The 23,992-nt window shown below is 45.1% G+C and overlaps 1 protein-coding gene across 31 annotated transcripts in view; it reads right to left on the bottom strand.

Moving 5' to 3' along the window:
• LOC135908732 (nascent polypeptide-associated complex subunit alpha, muscle-specific form-like) overlaps window positions 1-23,992 on the bottom strand; it is a 236,484-nt gene that overhangs the window by 40,031 nt on the left and 172,461 nt on the right. For 28 of the 31 annotated variants that reach the window (XM_070529168.1, XM_065440583.1, XM_070529173.1 and 25 more), the window contains 6 exons: window positions 18,383-18,463; window positions 18,258-18,308; window positions 8,107-8,169; window positions 6,290-6,331; window positions 4,687-4,920; window positions 183-338 (listed from right to left, as the gene is read on the bottom strand). In XM_070529168.1, the coding sequence (XP_070385269.1) occupies window positions 183-338; window positions 4,687-4,920; window positions 6,290-6,331; window positions 8,107-8,169; window positions 18,258-18,308; window positions 18,383-18,463 (627 nt within the window). The remainder of the gene's footprint in view (window positions 1-182; window positions 339-4,686; window positions 4,921-6,289; window positions 6,332-8,106; window positions 8,170-18,257; window positions 18,309-18,382; window positions 18,464-23,992) is intronic. The other 3 variants (XM_070529170.1, XM_070529176.1, XM_070529184.1) reach the window with 2 other exon arrangements.

Here is a 23,992-nt window from a genome sequence, read left to right as displayed (position 1 = left end):
GCTATAGGTCAATTGTTAAAAAATAATCCTCCTGGTGTGGTACATCACTGCTGGCAGAAAGAACACCACTGGTTGCGTCCTCGTATCTTTAGGAGCTCGGCTAACGTTAGCTGCGATATACGCACGCAATGAACAATGCGGAGCGCGAGAAAGGCTTTAATCGAGCCCACATGTCTACTTACGGTGCCGGCGTTGCCGCAGGGGGCTGGTACGGCTCGTAGGAAGGAAGGGGGGCGGCAGGAGGAAAAGAGGGGGGCTGGTAAGCAGGGGGACCCGCTGCTGCTGGGGGCGGAGTGTAAGCAGGACCTGGCCGCCTGGTTGCTGGCCTCGGCGGTGCGCTGAAACGGTGTACGGGGCACTGTAGCGCTCTCTGCGTGTCACGCCCAGGCACTTCTAATGCGAGCGCCCGTGTGCGCGGAAACGCACGCAATACTCGAGAGCAAAGCGTTTGATTGGTTTTCAGAAGTTAAAGCAGTGGTACTGAAGCTGGGCCAATCGCAGTTGCGATGTATTTAGGCTGATATTTCAGGTGAAACAGAATGCACGCACGTAGGGAAGTCGCCTGCTACAACTGACACCCATGTCTAGACTGATAACGCCCCACGCGCGGAGATTGTTCTATTTTTCGGGAGTAGAAAAATCTGCCTTCGTTGTTTCAGGCTTGAAAGTGCGCTCAACGTTGATTCCACGACGGTTGTAGAGCGTTCGAGGCGTTTTTCACGTTCGCATCGATATGGGAATCGTTGTGCCAACGGCACATATAAATCTCATTTAGTCAGCGCTTTGGAAATCACGCAATTTTGTACTCGGATTACGAGACGGAAATAAGATGCTGCCGTACCGTGGTGGAACATTCAAACGACTTCACTTATGAAGCACGCTGGAGCGTATTCTATTAATATTTGATTGTCTTTTAGCGTCCCCCCACTATCCTCACGATGTTTCTTCAGAGCTGTTGAGTCTTTTACGATCTCAACGTGTTAAGTTTATTACGTAAATTACAAGGCATGCATGCATAAACCACGACACTTCCGCGTACTCACGTATGTCGTGCGTGACCACGCGAAATCATTTTCGTTTAGAGTACAAACAATGACTTTTCTCTGTAGAGCTACAAGGACTACCGAAGCGGCGAGAGTGGAGGATAAGTGAGGCTAATTGATGACATACAATGGATGTAATATGCTTCCTCAACGTTAATTGAAGAACCTGCAAGGATGTTCTAAGAGTAAGTGATTCTTGTACCACGTGTAAGGTCGCCTGCCTCTTGCGCATACTTTCACAGCGTCGCGAGTGGCGCACGTGTGCGGGTTCACTTTCCGAGTGGCAAGAAAAGCTCGCGTGGGGTCGGGGTGCGGTCTTGTAAACGCAGAGTTTGGATTCCGTGGACGGCCGCACGTCATCGCCACGAGCAAGTGAGACTGGTGCACGTGGCGTTGCGGCGCGGTCTCCCGAACGTTTTGCTGGCTAGGGATGCCGCGGCGAGGTTTGAAACAGCGTGTCAATAAAGCGTGCGTGCCCAGCGTTCCTTTGTTACACCGTGGCTAATTACGTGGAAAAAGAAAACAAACTTGTAGAAAGAAAGCAAACAGTATTGTTTTCCAATAACTTTACTTATAAGACTCGGCTCTTCCCTATGGGCTGTGACCAATCGAAATTTTAACTCTCATTCGCGAACGCATCCGTGGGACGCGTCAACGGCCCTGCCGCGCTTAAAGGAGTCTGGTCAGTAATAAGATTAGCCGATCAACCGGTGAGGCACTGTATTGTTGTGTGGGCTGTAAGAGTCATTGAGATAGTCGAAGAGTGAGATACCACTTACTCTATTGTTTAAGTGGTAATTCATTTGCGTAGCCTGCCATGTAGTTACATGCAAACGTTTGGCTATACATATTGTTTGTTTATCTGGTCCACATCCCTTCCTGTCTGTGTTGGATCATCGCTGCCCATTATCATACGAGATAGTGCGCTCAAACGAAGAGTCTACAAACACGAAATAATTCGCAGTTTCGCATGAAAGGCGAAGCATCGATTGCGACAGCAAATTATTGGACAGCTATACGAAGCAAGGTCAGTAGTTCTGCCAGCCTTATAAACATGTAAAAAATTGCTAACTAATTACACTAACAAGCATGGTGTCACGCACGCACAGGCAAACACAAACACATCTCATTCGATGACTGCGGACGCTCGCTGTGAAAACACTGGCGTGAGGAAGAGCGGCAGCAGCAGCAAGCGAATTGGCCTGCCTTCAACGCAAACAGACATTGCGCAGGAAGCCACCAGCCGTCGGCGCACCTATATTCCGCGCCAGCTTACTGTCGAAGAGCGGGCCCGCGCCATGAGGAGCCGCCGCTGGAGAAGTACGGCCCCCCTCCCAGCTTTCCTCCCTTGCGCGTGCAACACGAAGCTAACGGCTCAACCTCGCATCCACTGCATACGGCGCGCATCCACCATGTTGCGCACTTTATAGAGGACATCACGGCAACGCGAAAATGGGCCTGTACAATAAAAGCACCGACATTACTTCACCCATTGCAGGGGTTTCTTTTCCCGGCTCGATGGGCGCCGAAGCTCGAGCAGACGACAGCCTTCTTGTGGCTGCGCTCACGCCATCATGCTTGCTGCCATAGCAGCGACACGTGCCTTCTTTGGTATCAGTCACAGATTGCACTCGCAGCACTGACTTCCGAGCAATCAACGACATCAAGAGCAATAAAAGCAAAAGCTAGAACTGTGGCTGCACTTAAAGACAAAGTTACGTGATCTATATTACCCTTTTTTTTTAGTATCAGGTGATTTTCCGCCCCTGGCGCTGTGAAAGGCGGCTAAAATCACCCCGTTGTTGAATAAATTGCGAGGCATCTACATAGCACTGTTTACGTCAAGTGCGAGAGTACGTTTGGAAATGTTTTTTCGTTAAGCAAGCAAGAGTTTCAAGCCTCTTCATAAGGGAATCGTTTCTCTTCAGTGCTTCAGTACAAGAACCATGAGCCAACGACAACGATCAACCTTCAATAGCTCAAAGCGCCTCGTTTGTTGCACTGTTGGGGTTTTAATTAGGCTCATTGAGGGAAGGAGATGCAGTAAATTTTTTTATTCTATATTCAGCAGCATAAGAATAGCCGCACGACAACAGTCTAAAAAGCAAATTTTTCGACCAGTCTTATTGCGTCCACAAATGCCAGTTTCCATAAGGCACGGGAACGATGTAATCTGTCTCGCTTGTGGTGCACGCTTTAGTGTTTGGTAGTGTTTTGTGAGTGACGCTTACTTCAGAAAAAAAGAAAAAGAACCTTGGCGCCAGTGAAGTTAAAAGCAATACTTTCCACTTGTAATGGCTCGTCGAGCTGTGCATTGGCGTTGCACGCCTCGAGGACATCGTTGCCAGTTATCTGGCTGCCATTCTCTGTTATTGATAGTTCGCTTCGAGTAGCCAAAGTGTACTGTGTGACGTTTTTCTTATCTTATTTTTTTGCTTCTCCAGCATGCCCGTCCACTCCCGTTTCTTCACTTCATGTGCCATGCCTAGCTCGGAGCATTCATTCGGGGTTTACGTGTTTTATTTGTCATTCATGTCACGTGGGGCCACATCATGGAAGCTTGGTAGTTTCAGGTAGACACTTTTGGGATATGCTCGTCATTTCAATAACGAGGGTTAGGGAGTATCGTAATCGTCGATGAAAGCATATCTCTTGCGACATCCATGTTAACCATGTTGCCACGCAGATAGCAAAGTCGGTTGGAATTGTAGCAAAATTCAAATTTAACTTACCAGCAGTTGCTAAACTGCATATCTGTAACGTAACCATTTTTATGCATTTAATATAATGCTGTCTAGTATGGGACCTAACCACCTTACCGAACGTGAACCAGCTGCTTCTATTGCAACAGAAGGCGTCACACTGCGTGCATTGAAAAAAGTGCGCACACAAATCCCCTATTTATAATATACAATCTCGTGTACGTGCATAAGTTGCACTTACTAAATATAGCCAGGAAGTATATATGCGATTGAGATGGTCTTCTGCGTATATTTTCATGATTAACACAACTAACAAGGAATTCGTGCAGTAAAAATGTCTGGAAAACGGCCTTTACACACCTTATGTTAACAAATACTTGGTTACACATTTGAAAAACTGTTAAACAAAATTCACGAATACGGAATCAATTTATAAACTACTGGGAACTGTGCAGTTATGGCATCTTTTGTTGAAAGGGATTGACGAATTCATTTTAAGTGAGAGCTGTAGACATTACGGGGAATCCTATTCTAGATTTTTAAATTCTTTCTTAGAATTGTATAGAAGAATGACGTCTTTTCTTGTCGTGAATGCGTGGGTGATCCATCATCATACAGTGTTCTACAAAAATTTTACAAAGCGTTTGTACGCTCTCCCTGTGTGCCATGTAAAAGGTGCCTTGAAGCTCCTCGCGTGGATAGATGCACTTTACTTTGAGCCCTCGTCTTCGGCACACACACAAAAACAAACAGGCTTGTGGACGCAATGTAGTTTTGATTGACTGATTAATTGATTACGGCACAGTGTGAGATCCGCATAATGTCTTTTAAATTAGCTTCGTTGAAGCACTATACATCTCCTGGCTGCCGCAGTTCGGGGAGGCTGGTCGTAAGACGGTAGAAGCAAAGGAATTAGCCAAAGCGCCCGATGTGACACTCACGGAGAAGGCGTGGGAATCTGAGGGATTCCGTACGGTGGTCCGACTCCAATAGGTGTTCCGATGTACACAGCTGGTGGCCCGACGACCACTGGTGGGCCAACCACTACGGGCGGCTGGTACACAGGCGGCTGGTACCCAGGCGGCTGGTACCCAGGAGGAGGCGGCGGTGCAGGTGCGGCCGTTGGTGGCGTGTACGCCGGAGGGGGCCGTCGCGTCGGAGGCCGGGCGGGTGGCCTGCGATTGAACAGCGTCGCCACAAGCAGGCAACGACTTCTCCAATGGTTGCACAATCCAGGGAATATGCTTGTGTCGGGCCACCATTGCGAGATTGCAGTTTTCTATATCGCAAACACGAAAAGAGGCAAGCCGCTTATTCAGGACGGCAGAGAATTTTGAACACCAGTCAGCCACACGGCGAGATAATAGCCTGGCCAGTCCCACTTACGCGAGACAAGTTTTGTGAATACGAATCCAGAACAGAATTCACGGCCGCATCTTCTGGTCTGAAAATTCAGCTCCACTATATGGCAATAAAGAAAGAGCTTTCGCGCTTGTGACTGCGGCAACTATAATATTCCGTTGTAGCGTAGGCACTGCAAGCGTTTTCTTGTTCTAGAAATGGCTAAGCTGGTATATGCTGTGCAAGTAATGACGCTCACGGAGGCTGCGCTCCTCTGCGAAAGGAAGCAGGCTTCAGGGAAGCTGGCAGCAGTGTGCAGATGGACAGACGGGATCATAGCGCTACCACATAATTACTCCTTTTCATTTATTTACACACCCACTATGCTGTAAGAGGATGTTAGACGGGAAAATGCACAAAAAAAAATCATGGCTAGGGAAAAAAAATGCATCAGCAGTGCGTCTACAATGGTCTACACTGTGTGCATTCATGTATTAAAGCTACCTGAATTGGTCCGTGTGCCTCCATGAGTAACAATTAAATACCTTAATTAAATATGTTCGGACAATAAATGTTTTCATGCAGAAAGGTACAAACTTGTAATTTGCTTGGCTGCTATTATGGACCGTCCACAGTACGCAAGCCATATAATTGCATTACAGAGGTTTCCTTTACAGGTTAGTTTTTTTTTTTCAGCCAGTACGAGTTCAAAGAAATGTGCATAGAACCCTTGTTTGTTTTCTTTTTGGCGTGCTATTCCTATTGCACGCCTCTGACATGTAGCCTTCCGTGATCTCCTCCAAATAATTAGACTACTTCTTGCAGCAGCATGTACATTTATTTGTTTGGTATTTACATCGAGCCTTGAGCGTGCAACTTGAGCCTCCCTGTAGGCGACCCATCGTTCCAGTTTTTCTCAGCGTCCGACACGCACGTCTGTGCACGCACCACCTACCGAGCGTGGTGCGGCTGACGCGTATGCGTACACGGGCCTCCGCGATAAAAGGTGCTGCGGATTATCACGCCGATGCAGACGATACGGTGCTTAACCCAAGCAGTGGATGCAGTTATTAACGCAGTCAGAAGAAAAGGTTTCTAGAGGCTGGCATCGCGTACACGTACGTTTTCTAAAGCAGCCTATGATCAAGGGAACCCGCGTTTCAGTTAATCAACAGGCGAATAATATTAGCCGCGACAACTCACGGTGGCCTGAATGGTGGTGGGGGAGGCCTTGCAGGTGGTGATCTGTTCAGAAAGAGAGAATGTCACATTTTGATGTAAAAATAACATTAGCAACAGTTTAACGCGTTCTTCTGGACCTATCAGCCTCCTGAATACCTGTTTTAGCAAGAATGCGCCTAATTCTGGGCTGGACACCTTACGTTACAAAGCGCTGCGCTAACGTAAAGAAGCCATTTGACAACAGTACCTGCTGTCACAGCACTTAAGAGGAAGCTTTAGCTCGGGCCCAACTCTGACGCGGCCTATTGAAATACATGTAAAACGCAAACACTTTTTATGAGATAACCTCTGGACCGATGTTAATGAAATTTATTGCATTTTAGAGAGAAAGTTAAATTCTAGTGACTGTTGGAAGCGGAATTTCGATTTAGGGCTTGGGTTTTGTTAAAAAGATCAAATATTCGACAGTTCGAAAAAAATACAGACATGAAGTTTACAAGTTCATAGCTCTGCATCAAGAACAGATATCGCGGTTCTGTAAAAGGCATCCATTAGATCATTCAAAGCGGACAAATTCTATACGTCATTTTACATCTTACATGAATTTGTTAGGTTGTTTACAAGGGTTCTGCAAAAGCTGTATTCCCATATCACTAAATTTTTTGATATTCATGTTTAACATATCAATTTTGTCTGTTTTAGATGCACTATTAGATGCAATTCACAGAATTGTATTATCGTTCCTCGTCGTTGAGTTACACAGTTGTAAACTTGATAATTTCGTTTTTCAAAAATGTTCGATATTTTACAATTTCTAATAAAAAATTAACGACCTAACTCAAAAATTCGAAAACAACAGTCACTAGATTTTAAGTTTTCCTTTTAAATGCAAAACACCTAATCAAATTTGATGCAGTAGTTGCGAAGAAAGACTGATTATCCTTTTGTGTGTATTTAGATAGCAGCACCCGAGCTGCCTCTTAGGGCGGAATTTACAGCAGGGCGTCGAACTGTGGCCGTTCGCTCTTCGACACACGGACATAGTTGCATTGTTATGTTTTCGCACTGACAAATTCTGCGGTTCATTATGACTGAAACTAACTAGCCGGACTCGCTATCTTGTAAGCACGGGCATTTGGACAATGTAGCTAGCTTAGGCGTGGAAAGGTTCTAGGGGGATAAAGGGAGGATGACGTAGGGTCCAAAACAGGCGTGAAAAATATAAAACAGAAATACCTGCCCCTCATAATCTACGTGTTTCCATGGTGCTTTCGCGGGGTCGTTCAGGTATCGCTAGCTCGCACCAGATTTGTGAACCACGTTGATACACACCGGAATGGTTTCCAACAGCAAGATATCTTACACTGGTGACTTCAAACAGGTTACTCTGGTTGTACCATTTGATGAGCACCTAGGACTTTGGGCATTTAGGTAGTCTTCTGGATGGCCAGCGAAAATGGTGCTGGTCCAAGCGCACATTTGACACTCCAACCTTGCAGAGTACTTAGCTGATTTTTATGTTTCGGTTCTCGATTGTAATTCCCATCGGGATAGTTGCAGCGGCAGCAAGAATGGAGCGAAAATGGTGCTGGCTTCGCCTGTCTCGCCTGTCGTCACCAGCAGCATGTGCCGCTTTGCTAGCCCAAAGTTTTCAAGCTTGTTAACAAAAAGTGATGCGGCTTATCTCGGGCCATGCAACTGCACCAGTTTCGCGCCAAATTCTCGTTTATTCTTGGGCGGGCCCGCCTAATTCTGGACAGCATGACATGCGTGAGCACTTTCGATGCTTAACTTGCAGTATCTGAACAGTGCCAATAAACGTGTTACGCAGGACTCACGGTGGCCTGGCCGCTGGTCCAGCAGGTGGCTGGAAGGATGGTGGCGGCCGTGTCGGTGGGCTCCTGCGCGGTTGACATCGTATCACTGCCCTGCCTCAAGGCAGCCTGGTTTAGGCATATCGGATACCAGGCAAAAAAGCGTGCGAGCACATATTTTGAGACACACAAACAGTGTCTCTTCCAGGGTGCACTCTTGCTTCACAGTAATTCGCGTCCACCATAATTAGGCATGAATCAAGTAGCACGTCAACGAGTACCGGATATAGTATCGGCACAGATGTATCGATTCTGACGATTGGACATGGGGATGCGAACGCCTATTTTATTTTTATTTATAACGTACCGCAGGCTTCAGTAGGAGCTCATGGAGGAGGGTTGTGGGTTCCATACAAAATGAAAAGATACATAAATACAAAAGTAAATGTGCAACTGGATTGAACAATAATACAATTAAACAAGAAGATGTGCGACACAGCGATAAATAAGCAGACAAAACTTAAGCGAATAAGCAATACTGCAAATGCGCAACAATGCTAATGCAGCACAAAATAGCACATTCAAATACTATATGACAGGAACTTACAAAAAAGACACAACACATTTAACATCTTAATTATTCAATAGCGCCAGTGCTCAATAGATGTGCTACAGGTAAGTTCTTCCAGGCTGGTATGGTACGGGGAAAGAAGGAATACTTGAAAAACTTAGTGCTCGCAGGATACGTTTTTAAAGAATAAGCATGTCCATGCCTTGTACGGCGTGCTACAAGTGGCTTAAGAAAGGGTTGTGGGCTAAGCGAGAAACGGTTGTTTTTACCTGAGAAAAGGGATTTCTCTCTGCTAATTTTTCGTCGTAATTGCAATGTTTTAATCTTATGCGTTAGCATTAGGAAGGTTGGGGTGTCAGTTGAGTGGCATTAAAAAAATAAATTTTACCACATTGCGCTGTATCATTTCCAAGGCGTCAGTGTTAGTTTTGGTGAAAAGACGGCTCACAATGCTTGCATATTTAAGTTTAGGACAGGCGAGCGAATAGTAAGCTGTTAATCGAGTGTTAGGGGGAGGCTGTTTCAATTTAGCTTTCAGGAAGCAAAGTTCTTGAAAAGCTGACTTACAAATGTTGGAAACATGCGTGTTTCAGCATAAGTTATTAGTTATTGTGACACTTAGATATTCCTATTCATTACCATCTGTGAGAGGCTTTGAAGCGATGCTGGAAGGAAAGGATAAATTGTTAGCTTTTTATTAACTTTCATAAAAAGTGATGTGTTAGCATTTAGTTCCATACTGCACCCACAACAACACGATACGATGTTTCGAAGCTTATAATTAAGTTCAATTAGGTCCTCACTGCAATTTATTTCATTAAACAGCGCTCAGTCATCCGCTAACAGTCTGATTTATGTTATGTTAGCGATGTCTTTAATAAATATTAGAAGGAATAAGATTCCTAAATCGCTACCCTGTGGGACAGCTGAAGTTACAGGGAGCTCGTCTGAAAAGTTACTGTCAATTTTACCGAACTACTTACGGTTAGTTGTGTACGCAGTTATCTAATCAGTCTGGCAGGTGAACCAGTTCGAATTTTTTTATAAGCCGCGAGTGCGAAACACGATCACATGCTTTACTGAAATCCAAGAAAATTACATCTGTTTGCCCAGATTTGTCAGAAAATTTGCCAAGTTGTGCACGATGGGGGTTAATTCGGTAATTCGGTAAGAGTAGAAAAGTGTGTACAAAATCCATGTTGGCAGTTAGAGCGAAAATTTCAATCAGTAAGAAATTTCTTAATCTCTTTGGCTATGATATGTTCTAGTAGTTTGCAACAAGAATACGTTAGGGATGTCGGATAATAATTTGTGAAAAGTGCAGCATCACCCTTCCTTGGTACAGGTAGAACACGTGCCCTTAACCAGTGGTTAAGAAGGACTTGAGAGGACTATGATGCATGAAAAGTGATAACTAAAAAGTGGGATAATTTTACTGCATATCTGCGCAAGAACAAATTTGGTATACCATCCGGTCCAGGTGAGGATCTAGCTTTCATATTAAGCAGCATAGAAACTACGCCCGGTTGCGAAATATATGACTTAAGTGGTTAGTAAGGAAATGCTCTATCCGTTTTAGAAGGTTAGGGTCGATATTTAGCAAGCTTACTTTAAAAAGTAGTAGCTTATGGCATACTTTATCAAATGCTTTACTAAAATTCAAGAAGACACAGTCAGCGCACGATGAGTGATCCAGGATGCGTTGCAGTTCATGAGTGAATGATAGTAGTCGTGCTTCGCAGAAATTTGATTTTAGAAAACCATGTTGTGCGTTAGTGAAATATGAGTTGGATTCTAGAAAGCTAGCCAGATTCCTGAAAACTACATGTTTTAATAACTTACAGCAGCTACTTGTAAGGGTTATGGGGCGATAATTAAGAGGTGAATTTCTGGGGCGAGATTGATAGATTGGAACCATCTTTCCCAATTTTCCATTCCTTTGGAAGATCACATGAGTTAAGGGATTGTCGGAAAGGTTTTGTTAGTATCGTGGAACTAAAGAGGCTAGTGCTTTTAAGCAAGTTACTGTTAATGCCGTCATAGCCAGGCGATGAATGATACGGTAAACTATCTATTAACTTATTAATTTCGTGCACCTCAACAATCACAGGATCCATTGTTAGGTATTCGTGTTGGTATGCGATAGAAAATTCTACATTGCCAGTTTACGGAAACTGCCTTGTAAATGATTAATTAAGAATGGTCGCGCGTATGTTCTCAGGAACAGCGTTTCGAGAAAAATGTTCTAATGAAATAGCAGTGTAAGTTGTTGGGTTTACTATTTGCCGAAACATTTAAATATTTGTTTTTGGTATTTCAGGTAGTGTGCTAGATAAGTAGTTGTCTTTAGCAGTTTTGAGAGCTGCTATACAAATATCTAAGGCGGATTGATGTGGCCCAGCGCGCGTGATGATTGGTGCCCAGCGCGCGTAATGAGGGTAAGATTTCGCTAAGTGATAGAAGCGCTTTTTTCGGTGCGATAAGCGTTTTAGATGACCGGAGTACCATGGCGGTTGCGCTGTTGAACGGATTGTGTGGTGAGGGATGTATTTCTCAGTTAATCTGTGAACTGTACGTGTGAAGAAATGTCAGTTAGATCGAACTGAACGATCATCGAATATTTTGATAAAATCATCACAGAAATGAGACAGCTCATTGTTGATGGCTACGAAGTTAGCTTTCCGATAGTCGCGTATGGTATTTCGGTGTTTGGGCTTTTTAGGGAAAGGAGTATTAATTATGAAATTGAGCGAGAAGTGGTCACTAATTCCTGGTAAGTAGGTGATATGAGATGCAAGGTCAGCATGTGTCTTAAGTATGAAGTCGAGGGTGTTAGCTAGATCATATGAAATCCTGGTGGCCTGAGTAACTTACTGCGTGAGGGAAAAAACGGAACATAAAATTAAGAAATTCATCAGCCTATTGCCAGAATGGGGAAAGACGTAATGGCAGGGTATTCCACATTATGTTAGGAAAGTTAAGATCTCCTAGCAAAAACGAAGGGTGAAAAGGAAAACGAGGTTATACTATGTTGATAGTGTCATGCAGTTCATTAACAAATGTGGATGGGGAAGAAGGGGGTCGATAACACTTGCCAAGAATCAATTTAGAGTTACCTAGGGTTAATATAACGCATGTTATTTCTAGAGCGCTGTTAACTTGCATAGATGATGATGGTATGTCTTTTGAAACCGCAAGAAGCACGCCTCCTCCTCTATACGCTCGGTGTGGTCGCAGCGGTAAACTGGTGTGCATCGTGGAATATCTCCGAGTCAAGCGCATGCGTGGGCAACCAGGTTTCAGTTAAGGCGAGTTTATTCGCACCGCATGTATCTATTTCGGATGAGAGAGCGTTACAGTTTTATTTTTTAGGTGATTATATGACATCTCATATTCCTTAATCACTACGCACCAATTACATAAAGAACAACGCTATCCCCATGTACTTACGCCGTAACTTCTCCAGCGTGCTTTCTTACTTGAAGCTATCAATTTATAAAACCATAGCGCGCTGCTTCAGTATTGTACCGTAGACACGATAAACTAATAAACATTTGTAAAATTAAAGAAATAACCCTGCCAGTTTCATTTTGTGCAAATAGTCTTGCGCCGTGAGTCGAAACCTAATGCGAGCAATAAGCATTAACACGGAAAACTCATCTCTCGTGGGGAAATGGGCCATTCAACCAATTTCATAAGTTGTTTCACCATTCAATGCTACAGGATGATCTGTTCCCTCAACAGCACTATATCTCATCATTGTACGTTGAGCATGCTCACAATGTAGGGATTAAGATACCTGCTTTTCTTTCATTCCTATTCTGCACGTCTCTAGAGCGGAACCGCCTTGACGCCGATATTATAAGCATCAGCAATAACGGACGTCTTTGTGATGCAGCAGACAACATTCTGTTAGCAGGAACACCAAAAGTGCAGCTGTACTTTGATACGCACCATGGTGGCAATCGTTTTCTTTGCATTTATGCGTTTGTTACTTGGTATGTCAATGCACAAACTTCAATATCTACCCTGTTACATAGCTCTTGGCCTTGAGTGCTTCTGCGCTCCTGTGAAGCCGTGAGCTAACCCTAAAGCGAGAAGAGGACGCCCGCGTCGCTGTGCAACATCGACCTAGATTGCAGCTACGAAACTGGCCGCCGGAGCACAGAGAAAACCCGAACAGCCAAAGGCCAAGTCTGCCGTTACGATGACGGACCCAGTTTTGCCTACAGCCATCGTTCTCAAACAGCCTATGTACCCACCGACTTTAGGTGGATTTGAAGATCCCGAAAGCTGGCTGGATATATACGAGAGGATTAAGACGTTCAACAACCGGAGCTGCGAGGACGTGTTGCTCAATCTCTACGCTTCTTTGGGTGACGCTATCGGACCTGGTTTGACAATCGAGAGTTCACCCTAGCGACATCTTTCTCAACAGTTTCCTGCAGACTTCCACGAGCGTCGCCCTCAAGGCAAAGAAAGAAACCGCAAGAAGCACACAGGGCAGCTGCCCAAAGAGAACATTGTCAGGCTACACGGAAGAGATGGCCCGCCTGTTTCGTCATGTCAGAAGAAAGTTCGTTTCCTGATGAGCGCTGTGAAACAATACTTGTTCGCTGGATGAATTTCAAACATACTCAAGACCATCGCCTAACCTTCCTCGCAGTAACCGCCATCGAAAGGACACTGGAAGTGCGCACCAGGAAATATGATCGCGAAATAGTTACGCCAAAGTGCGAGGTCTAAGCACTTGGCACCAATGACTTGCGCGAGACCATCAGAGTGATCGTGTGCGAGGAGCTGCAGAGGATGTTCCCAAGGCCGCAGCCGCCGTCAGCTTCCCCCGCCAGGGCCCGAAAACTTGCTAGCCGTGGTGAAACGAAATGTATCACAAGACTGGCTCTTTACAAAATGCTAGCCTTTCTTTATTACAGTTCTCGTGAAGTCAGGATGAGAGCTACGTTGTACTGTTGAAGAATTTGCACCGAAATGTGTGGAATTCTATCTGCGCTGATACCTCGAACATCATTATTAGCCCGTGCCCGCATGCTAAAAGTGCAAGTGTATTCAGTTTGAATGCCGGCAATGACGATGTCGTTTATGCAATAGATCATTACGAAACGGAAACAGGGGCGCTATAACGTAAAACTATTCCACACTTTTCTATTCCAATTCTGCTATCAGTCCTCCGCGATTGGTCGAAATCTTTTTTCAACCATCCCCACTTCACCTGTCTGTCACGCGACGTCACGGAAACCGCAATACTTCCCCATCTGATATGATGTGTACACACTGATTATGCATGATTTGACAGAAAAAAGAAAAACAGTTATTTCTGATTCGACCCCATTTCGCCATTAGCCCTCGGCTATTGGTAAAAAGTTTTCGGGCAGCACCCACTTCACCTGCCTTTCACGCGGCGTCACAAAACCGCACAAACTCGCCGCGCAATGTGACGTATACGCGATAAAGATGCATTAATATGCCGAACAAAACTGAATTTTTTTCGGAATAGTCGCAGGCTGCCCCGTTCCCAAAGGAATAAACGATGGCTGCCGCCCATCGCTGAGACGCTGGCTACTCACACCTGCCGGAGAGCATGGGTGTATTTGACTATAATAAAACTTCTTGTGTGACCGTGTAACGTTTTCAAGCACTTTCGGCACGTTTACTACCTCATTCTGCCAACTCTTCTTTGATGGGGGTCAGTTTTAGCGTCATTCTTAGGTTTCCGTTGCATGCCGCCGCGATTTTCGACCAGCCACCACAAGCTAAGTAAGGGAAAGCCGACCAATCGCAGGCGCCGGCACCACCCTCTTCATCCGGTTATCGATTTTCAGTGCACTGGCTCTGCCTCAGTGAATCCCTGTCCACTTGAGCGTTCTCCTGGCCTCTTGTCAGCCAATTAGATACGAGAAGCTGCTCAGTGTAGGCAATGTTATTCGTTGTTCAAGCAAACAAAAGTGACCTCCTATGAACGAGGAGAGCGTTTGATTGGTCTGTTCAGACAACCTTGCGGGTGACCGCCCGGTGCTTGCGTCGGTGGTTACGCAAATTTGACGTCAGGAAATTGGAATGAAACATATTGGAATAGTTTTACGTTATAGGGCGCCAGGTTGTTGTGTGATCACTTCTAGAGATAGGCAGCATAGAATTACGATAGCCCAGATTGCGCGTGAAAGAAGGATACGCAATTAATTTTCCTACTGAATGCGGCAAACCTGCTTGTTGCCGGAAACAGAACGTTTCGAAAGCCAGTCTTGATCTAATCATTAACTTGTAGCGCTGCATATAAAAATTCTTTAGTACTAATGCGTGTTTCTCGCTCAGCGAAATTCATCTAGGCCATTTGAATGGTATTTGGAAGATGTATCAAATGGTCCAGGCATTGTTTTATTGTCAAAGATGGCATACATGACACCAGCATTTATAGATCATTTATCGCGCTCTGTATGCTTTCTCTTTGCTTTGTGCAGATATTGGTGATACTAAAGTAACACTGTCGCTGATGTCAGAGAAGTACACCAGTAAAAATGTTCAAGTTCGAATCTGTGATCTCTTCTCGATCGCGCTCGCTGACATAACAGTGCGCGCAAGCGTATGGGGAGAGAATCAGAAAGTACGATTGCCTTCAAGATTGCCTTCCAATATTCATTCATGCGAAAAATATTTGAGAGTATGTTGCCCTGAGTGGCGGCAAATTATTGACTCTCAGGCTGAGAAGTAAAAGAACAGAGAATATTTTAGGACTGATTTTCACAGATATCTACCACAACTCCACTTATAAAAGAGCTCCCGATGAGTTTATTTGGGGGCATGTTGTTTCTCGCTTTCTTCATTACCTTTTCCGTTTACGCTATAAACGTGCTCATTTTCGGTGCTTTTGTGTTGTAATATCTTATTGCAAGACGTAGTGGTCGCTACCTATAATGCGATAAATAAAATTATAGCTTGGTCTCTGACGTTTTTAATGAATGTATGTCATTATTAATTGCTCGGACAAGTTTTGAAAATATTTATACGAAATTAAAAAAAAAGTTCTGCAGGAACATGAATTGAAATATTAATTAGCTATTTTTATTATAGGTACTGATAGCAAAAAAAACTTTAATATACAAAATATGCACCAGGTTCCTAGTTCATAACTTTGGAAGTCAGATTACGCAAGAAATTACTATGAGACTGTGTTGGCGAAAACACAAACCATAGTAATGTCAATGCTATTTCACAGTAGCTTCGCAATTGGGAAAACGGGTAAGTTCCTATTGTACAGTGAGCATTTGTTTTACTAAGTGCAGCAGGCACCTGGTTTGTGTTTTACTGCATTCTTTAGGTTCGCGAAGCAGTGGTTGTTAGGTCGCGGAGCATGAGGAAGCTTCTTCACATTTGATAATTGCGTTCGATCCACTATCCTATGCAAGCAAAGTGGTCTAGTGGGCTTTTAACTGGCGCTAGACCCCTCGTGCTGTGTTCGGTTCCGGTACTGTGCTGTACAGTAATGTGGACTATTGTACAATATTGTGCATTAATGAATAAGGGAACTTGCACAGGCAGTGTTCGAAACGTAAGAGATTAGACAGGTAGTCAAGCTTCGGTCGAAGCTCTGTCTGAAAGTTAATGGGAGCTCTTGTGCGAGTGAAAATGCCGTACGACGGGAAAGATCGCTCGTAATAATTTGTACATCGGCTGTCATAGCGCTGATGCATAAAAGCAACCTGTGGTGGCGAAAATAGAGTTGCACTTGGTAATTAGTTGAACCGAATTATAAAAATTATACGTAATCATGAGCATCTACCGTTGTTTGAGACATCGTTAAAACAGCCGATACGTCAGTTCCCAAAATCGACAACCCAAGAGCAGTTTCTGCTTCCTCCTCGCTGCTGCTGTCTTTTAAAAACAAAAAGTTGCCGGTTCCACCTAAGCGCAATTTTGCGTCTATTTTTATTTGAGTGCCAGCAGCGCTGCAGGCTAGTTTCCATGGTAGCCCCAGAAGAAGTTTTATTTTTCCATCCTCTTCTATCTGGCAAAAGTTGTCTAATCTGACAAATAGTTAAAAACTGTCGATCAAACTGAGCGACTTTTATAGGCGCGGTAAACGAAAAAGTTACGCTAACTTCTGGACGTTGAACTGTACCAGCTTTGGCCTAAAAACTGCAAAGCGGCCATTAGATGGGCTGGAGACAGCACACAGAATTTTATCAGCAGCAAAAGTAAACGGGGACTCGACGTATAAGAAAGAAACTTGAGCAGAGCTACACTAGCTGTCTCTGACAATACACTAACGAGATATACAGGTGAAAAAAAATTAGTGAAGGGCCGCAAGTGTCAGCCAGATTCAATCCAACGTTCATAATTATACGCATTAATTATGATGCTGCCGGACAATCTTTCCCAGTGTCAGACATTTTCAAAGTGGGTTTGTTCTTTAATATGGCATATTAAAAAAATAATCTGATCGGACAACGCAGGTACTCTTTTTATACCACTTTGTTGTGAGACGGCAGTATCTTCAGAGACTGCGACCATTGCGCTGGCGGCTCAGGCCTCTTAAATGCAGCAAGTGACATGCTCAGCGCTTATTTAACGATAAACTGAACTGTGCTTTCACGAACCAACAAAGTTACGCCATCAGGTCTTTGTAGCTTTAGATATCCGTTCGAACGACAGCCTCACGAGACGTACTGCTTTGAAATGGAAACCTACGAGAAGCCAGCTTTAGTGGTGACGCACACATCAGACTTGATCTAAGTGGCCTGAAAAATTATCAGTCGGTCCTCAAGCTTCCGCGCCAAGTTTATGAAACAGATTTGCGCAGCATTACAGGCCCTAGCTACGTTGCATCTGCGAGAAAACGCGTCGCTTGTGTGTGACAGAATACTAAGTTCACGTTTTAGGGCTGCATATCGAAAAAGCTCTATGTATAGCGCTGGGTTCACCTTGGGTTCTCATTTCGAGTGTGCCAATTGAAATTGGGCAGACATGCACCCACTGTAAAGACGAAGGCTTTCTTCTGCTCGCAGCAATAGCTGCGGAGTGTCTGAAGGAAGCTTGGTACACCTCATAGCGCCCACATGGGTTAAGTGGTGGAGAGCGAAGCAGGACAGAGGGACACGCAAAAGACGAGCGCTTACTGCCTACTGTAATTGCATTGATTGATACAGAAGCTTATGTAGAAAAACATATGGAAATGATATGCGATTCTGCATGAACTTCTATACCAAACGATAAACATGGCAGTAAGCGCTCGTCCTCGACTTCTGCGTGTCCCTTTGTTTTCGTGATGCACGACTTAACATTATGTAAAGCCAACCAGCCAAAACCACCACCCTAAGACCCCATGGGCACGTGCTGCGTAATGAAGCAGTGACAATTAGCACACAGAATGCGGGGTACTCGCTGATTAATATGGCTAGTACGGGGCTATAATACATGTGGTAAGAGACCTTGGGCTTTCTTTTTGCACTTGGTAAAGCGTGTTTCAGTGTACCTTGTTATTGTTAAGCGGCCTTTTCTGTGAATAAAAGATATTAATAAATGCTCCAAGGTGTCAGCCCTATCTACTATATTTATCGAAAGCATTATAAGTGCGTAATTATTTTCATACGGTGGCCTAGGAAGGGGTGCCGGCGACTGCTGGTACGGTGGCCCAGGGGGTCTGAAAGTGTTAATGAGGCAGGGATATTGATCCGAGCAGTTGGTGAGTGAAATAGAGAAGAGAGAAAGTCTTACTGCGGCCTTGTCACTGGGGGACGTCCTGGAGGGGGCGGAGATGGGAATGCAGGCGGGGGTCGAGGGTAAGGAACCTGTGGTCTGCAAAACATATGTATTCCAAATGACGCACCCAGTGATGTACTCAGCACAAACGTTTATTCTAACTGCCAGTCACATTTCATTCCATAGAAACTTGTGCGACTAATTTTCATTTACTGAGGTCATGGTATCTGAATAGCCTTGTGCCTGCAATATCCAGTAATTAGATTAAATTGCTCTTTCTGTATTTACTAACTTCAGTAGAATAATTCAAGAAAGTGAGTAGGTAATGCAGGAAAAGAGTAATGTAAAAGCCTCGATAGCTTTCTCCTTCGTATGATTGGAAATAGAGTAAACACAGTGTGAGCATACAGGGCAGCGATGGAATAGTGGGAGTATGTTATTGAACGAGAACTGAGAGGCATGCGCAAATTTGCAGAGCTAATATAGGCTGAATACGGTCACTTGCAAGCCAATCTGAGCCTCGCAGTTTTGCTCGCCGCACAATGTGACGCACAGTCAATGCAACATGTTTGAAGTGGACCAATCTACAGCTCTTGAAGTTTCCGAGCAATTGCTGCCAATTTGATGAACAGCCTCTGATTGTGGTGAAAATGAAGATGCTGTAAACTATCAGATAACTTATAAATAAAATTTTAGATAACGTATCTTCTCTATTAGCGCAGATTCGAAAAATCCAGTCACCTAAATGTGTCCTCAAGGATGAGAGCTCCTTATACGCTCGATAACGTTTTTTCCCCTACTTTGATGCACAGTGCTATAGACAGGAAACACCCGTGGTTCCTTTCGTTTGTTAAATATCGATGAATGACTGGCACTACGGTAATGTACTGAATTTCCACATTCTTGGGAATTGTAGGCACCCTGTTAAGAGCCAAATCGATGTGGTGGTGTGCGGTACGTCGAAATGTTGGGGGAAGTTGCGACCTGCGCTTGGGGGACACTGAGCGCAGTAATACGCTGGTCGTGAAAGATGTTCGTGACATTTTTCTCTTTTATTCTGCTGCACGAGTAGGGTGCTACTTTAAACCATTAAGGTGTTACATGGCTTTCCGGCCTCGGCAATACATTCATTTATTCGCGTTTTGTCACTCGGCGAAGGTTGCTAAAATTTTCGGCTGCAGTTATCATGATGGCTGTAAAGAAGGCTACTGTCATGATAACAACCGAAGTTTATCCCTTAAAAAGTGGACACGTCTCCCTTTTACCTCGTAGGCAATAAACAAGAAATCTTGCTTAAGGCTTGGTACATTACTATAACAACAATAAAGCAGATTTAACTACAGCCCTATTATAATAAATGTGAATGAATGAGCGAACGAATTAATTAATTAATTATTAATTAATAATTAATCTTGCTGTTCCTTGGCGCCAAGACTAATCATGGCCAAGGAGGGCCAGATAAAAATGTGGACGATGGGGAATTCTTTCACGGGCTGGATTTGTCAAAGCTGGTTTCTCATAACAGGCCGCAACTTCGCTGTTTTAGCAATGAAGAAAAATGTGACGTGGCTGTGCTTCAACTAAGCGTGCGGTTGAAAAATTGTCCCATGGCGTTCTTTGATTTCATGATGTAGTGGCAGCGAGGCAATAAAATGTTTGCCCAAGGAATTTCACGCGTTGTGTTAATCCAGTTACGGCATCTATCTTTATGATTGAAAGAGAACCATACAGTTTCATGTTAGCTCTTCTGACTTAAATTTACTAATGCATAAACATTTTCGAGCTTGTCCGATACGATTGCATTTGCTTCAGTCTTTTCATGCTTTAACAAGCAATGGTGCAAAGAACGGATGCTGCAATACATTGTCGATGACGTTTTGTTCTTGTATTGTTGAAATATACTCAGGTTGCTGTAACAAATATTAAGAGAAGTGAACGAAAAATAACAGTACGCGATAAAACATCTTTCAAATAGAAATGTTTTGCACCACCTGTTATCTACTCGCAGACTTCTGTGAAAGAGAAAATATCCACGACATCTTACGGTGGCCTGGCCGGCGGCGCACGAGGAGGCTGGACGCAGGCGGGGGGGGGGGGGGGGGGGGGGAGTTGGGGTCTGCGAATGCGGCAGTGTTGAGCTCACGAAGGACATAACTACCGGAAAGTAATGCCTGGCGGAATGCTGGCGCTATGTCACCACCATAGTGTTGTGCAGGGACGTGATTCCAGAGGAGCGATGTCGATGAATTATGGTAGGCGAGAATACTGCTAGTATTACAGTGCCTGAAGAATAATCTGAGAACCACGGGTTAGGTATTGGTATGGTATTGCGATGTACCGGCGCAGAGTAGTACTAGGTGATAATACTGACCAGAGTGGCGGTGGCGCAATGAAACACTCATCGACATGGGAATAATATGAATGCAGAGGTTGGTAGAGAATCATCGAAAAAAGAAAATTCTTAAAATTCGATTATTATGCGACTATGAAACGATCCAAGGATACCAGTGCTTATTCATTAGAGTAGCTGAAAGGTAGCATGGCAATGTACAGGCTCTCCCAATTATCGTGAGCGAAGATTTGAAAAACATGCAAATGCCCCGTAGCTGGACAGCACCAAGGTTGTTTGTCGTCGCTTGTAGATACTCAGATTATTTTCTGCATACCGCCTATTCGCATAATTAGTATTAAATAATTTATAAGCTTCTCGCATATTATAGTTCGATGAAAACGGTCAATGAGAAAATTGTAGAGCAACGTGAAAAACTCCCGATACAGCTTTCTGTTGGTCAATACACGCTACATAAAAGTGTTTTTCCGAACGCGCAAGAAGCCCGCGAATACACGCAAAGTGCCTGGAGTGGCCAGTCGCGGGGCAATTTTTCGTGTATTCGCGGGCTTCTTTCAAGGTGTGAAAAGCTTTTAATTCAGTCTATATGTCCTTTCAGGCGATCGGACACCTATGCTTTCGTTACGATTCCCTCTCCGCCAAGCCTCCTCCCGGCCTTTTCGCAACCAAGTGGAATGGGGAACATCCGATGACCATACGATTTGTTCTAACTGCCGACGTGTTGGCCACGTTTCCGTCACTGACCTCAAGCCTTGCCCTGGCTCACCAACCTTCCACAGAGCCACACAGCTCAGGCGTCGTCATCTGCACGGCACAGTCGTTCGCCCTCCGCGCAACTGTCCCACGCAGCCACTATTCTCCATCCCCGATATGGTGCCCCTCCACGGGAAATATACGGGTGCAGCTCCGAGGAACGATGCTGCAGTTCCTCGACTGACCTTACAGACGGATAGGAATTTACCTAATCTGTACGTAGATGGTGTCTCTGTTGCTGCTCTGGTTGATACATCTTTGTGGTGAGCCACCAGCTTCCTCGAAGCCTCACTAAAGTCCAAACCTTCGCGGCGTCCAGTGTTGTGCGACTCGCTGACGGAAGAAGATTTACCGCAATAGGAACGCAGGCCGCCCGCGTTGGTGTCGTTGACCGCCGTTCTTGACCAGTGCCCCCATGACATTATTTTCGGCCTTGATTTCCGCTCACTCTGCGCTTATCGGCTGCTCCGCTGGGATTCTTAAACTCGATTTACTTTGTCCTGACCCTCCAGAGGAAGTTCCCGGCAGATGGTGCTCCACCGAGCACATTGTGCCAGTGCCTGACGGTGGCTATGTCGCTTCTCCTCTCGCAGACGTGCTCGTTACCCATCACGTTGCTCTCCCTCACACCGTCGTCACCCGCAGCTCTACCCACCTTCCGCTCGTCAACTTCGGAGTCGGCACCCATGTTCTGCCGCAAGGCATAGCCTTAGGTACGGTGTGCTCCTCCTAGCATTGCCAATTACCAGCTTTGACTGCTGGTACTACGTCATCACCCGTGGACTTTTCATCTTCGCCGTCTGTCTTTTCTGAGTCAATAAACACTAAAGCTCCCGATCTTCCGTCTCACCATGCCAACAAGTTATGCCACCTGCTCGGCTCGTTCAGCGACATTTTTTTCACCCGAATGGTCGCCTTTGAGGCAAGACCTCGTTAGGGAAACACCGTACTGACACCGGTGGCGCACACCCTATTCACAGGCGTCTTTGCACGAGCGACCAGTCATTCAAATGGAGGTACTCTCTCGAGGAACCGTCATTCGGGCCCTGGGTGTCCCCTGTCATTCTAGAAAAAGAGAAGTACGACACCTGACGCTTCTGCTTTGGTTACCGGAACCTCAAAGCCAGCAAGAAGGACGTTTTTCCTCAGCCACACATTGATGACAACGCTCGACTGCTCCACGGTGCGCATTACTATTCCTCCATCAACCTTGATTCCACCTACTGATAGATTGCTGCCGACGGCATGGACCGCGAGGCGATTGCCTCTATAGCTCCCTATGGAATAATCCAGCTCAAAGTCATCTCTTTCGGCTTATGAATTCGCCAGTCACTTTAACGCACAATGTATACACTCCTGGATGGCGTCAAGTAGTCCATCTGTATTTCTTTCTTGGATGACGTCATCGTTTTTTTTCGCTCCTACATATTCTATATACCTGTATTGCCTCTCACACCTTCTTCCTGGTTTTTCCAATGCTGCCCTTCCACATAATGCACCTGTCACTTCAGGCGGCACCAAATTACAATAATCAGTCAACTTATTAACTCATGTGGTGTGTGCCTAGACACGGACAAAGTTCATGCAGTATAGAAGATCCCCGTGCCGATATGTACTAAAGATGTCCGGAGCTTCGTGTGCCTCTTCTCGTATTTCCACCGTTTCGTGCTTATCTTTAAGGAAGTCGCCCGTCCTTTTTCTGGTCGTCTGAAGGCAGACGTCTAATTTTGTTCGGGTGCTGAGCAAGGCACTGCCTTTTCGAAGCTTATCTCTCTTCTGACATCTCCACCCATTCCGGGTAGACCTTACCGTTTTCGACCCGTGTACACCCCCAGAAGTCCGCACTGATGCCAGTGGTCACAAAATCGGCGCCATTTCATGCCAAAGCCAGCGACGCCACGACCACCTGATTGTTTACGCCTACCGTCTGCTTTCTCTAGCTAAAAAGAATTATTCGATCACCGAACGTGAGTGCCTTGCACTTGCCTGGGAAGTGGCGAAATTTCGCCCTCACTGATATGATCGGCCATTTACAGCCACGAAAGAGCAGCATGCCCATGCGCTCTACTGGCTTTCGTCCTTGAAAGACACTACCGGTCGCCTAGGCCCCTGGGCGCTACGCCGACAGGAATACCCGTACACAGTTGCCCACGATTCCGGCCATTTACACAAAAATGCCGACTGCTTGTCCCGCCGTCCCGTCGACGCTCTTCATGTTCCCGCAACCGATGCTTTCACTTCAGTTTTTTGCTATCTACTTTTGCTCACCTCGCTGCCGAACAGCGCCGACATAAAAAAATGCGTGCTTTTATGGAAAGCTCGCATATGTGCCAAGCGATCCTTTTCTTCGCATGGTGCTGCTCGAGGACGGCACTTTATACAATTCCTTCACGTTCCTGCAGAAACCATCCTCCTGTTGGTGTAGACCTCCTCGCCTCGGACCTTTCCCCACATCTAATTTCAGGAACAGGTAGATTTGCGACCTTCTTGTTGCACAACATCTTTATCACCACGGCGCTTCT

The sequence above is a fragment of the Dermacentor albipictus genome, unplaced genomic scaffold (assembly GCF_038994185.2).
Source record: "Dermacentor albipictus isolate Rhodes 1998 colony unplaced genomic scaffold, USDA_Dalb.pri_finalv2 scaffold_18, whole genome shotgun sequence".
NCBI lineage: Eukaryota > Metazoa > Arthropoda > Arachnida > Ixodida > Ixodidae > Dermacentor > Dermacentor albipictus.
The sequence above is the reverse complement of the archived record's forward strand: the minus strand, read 5'-3'. Positions and strand labels throughout refer to the sequence as shown.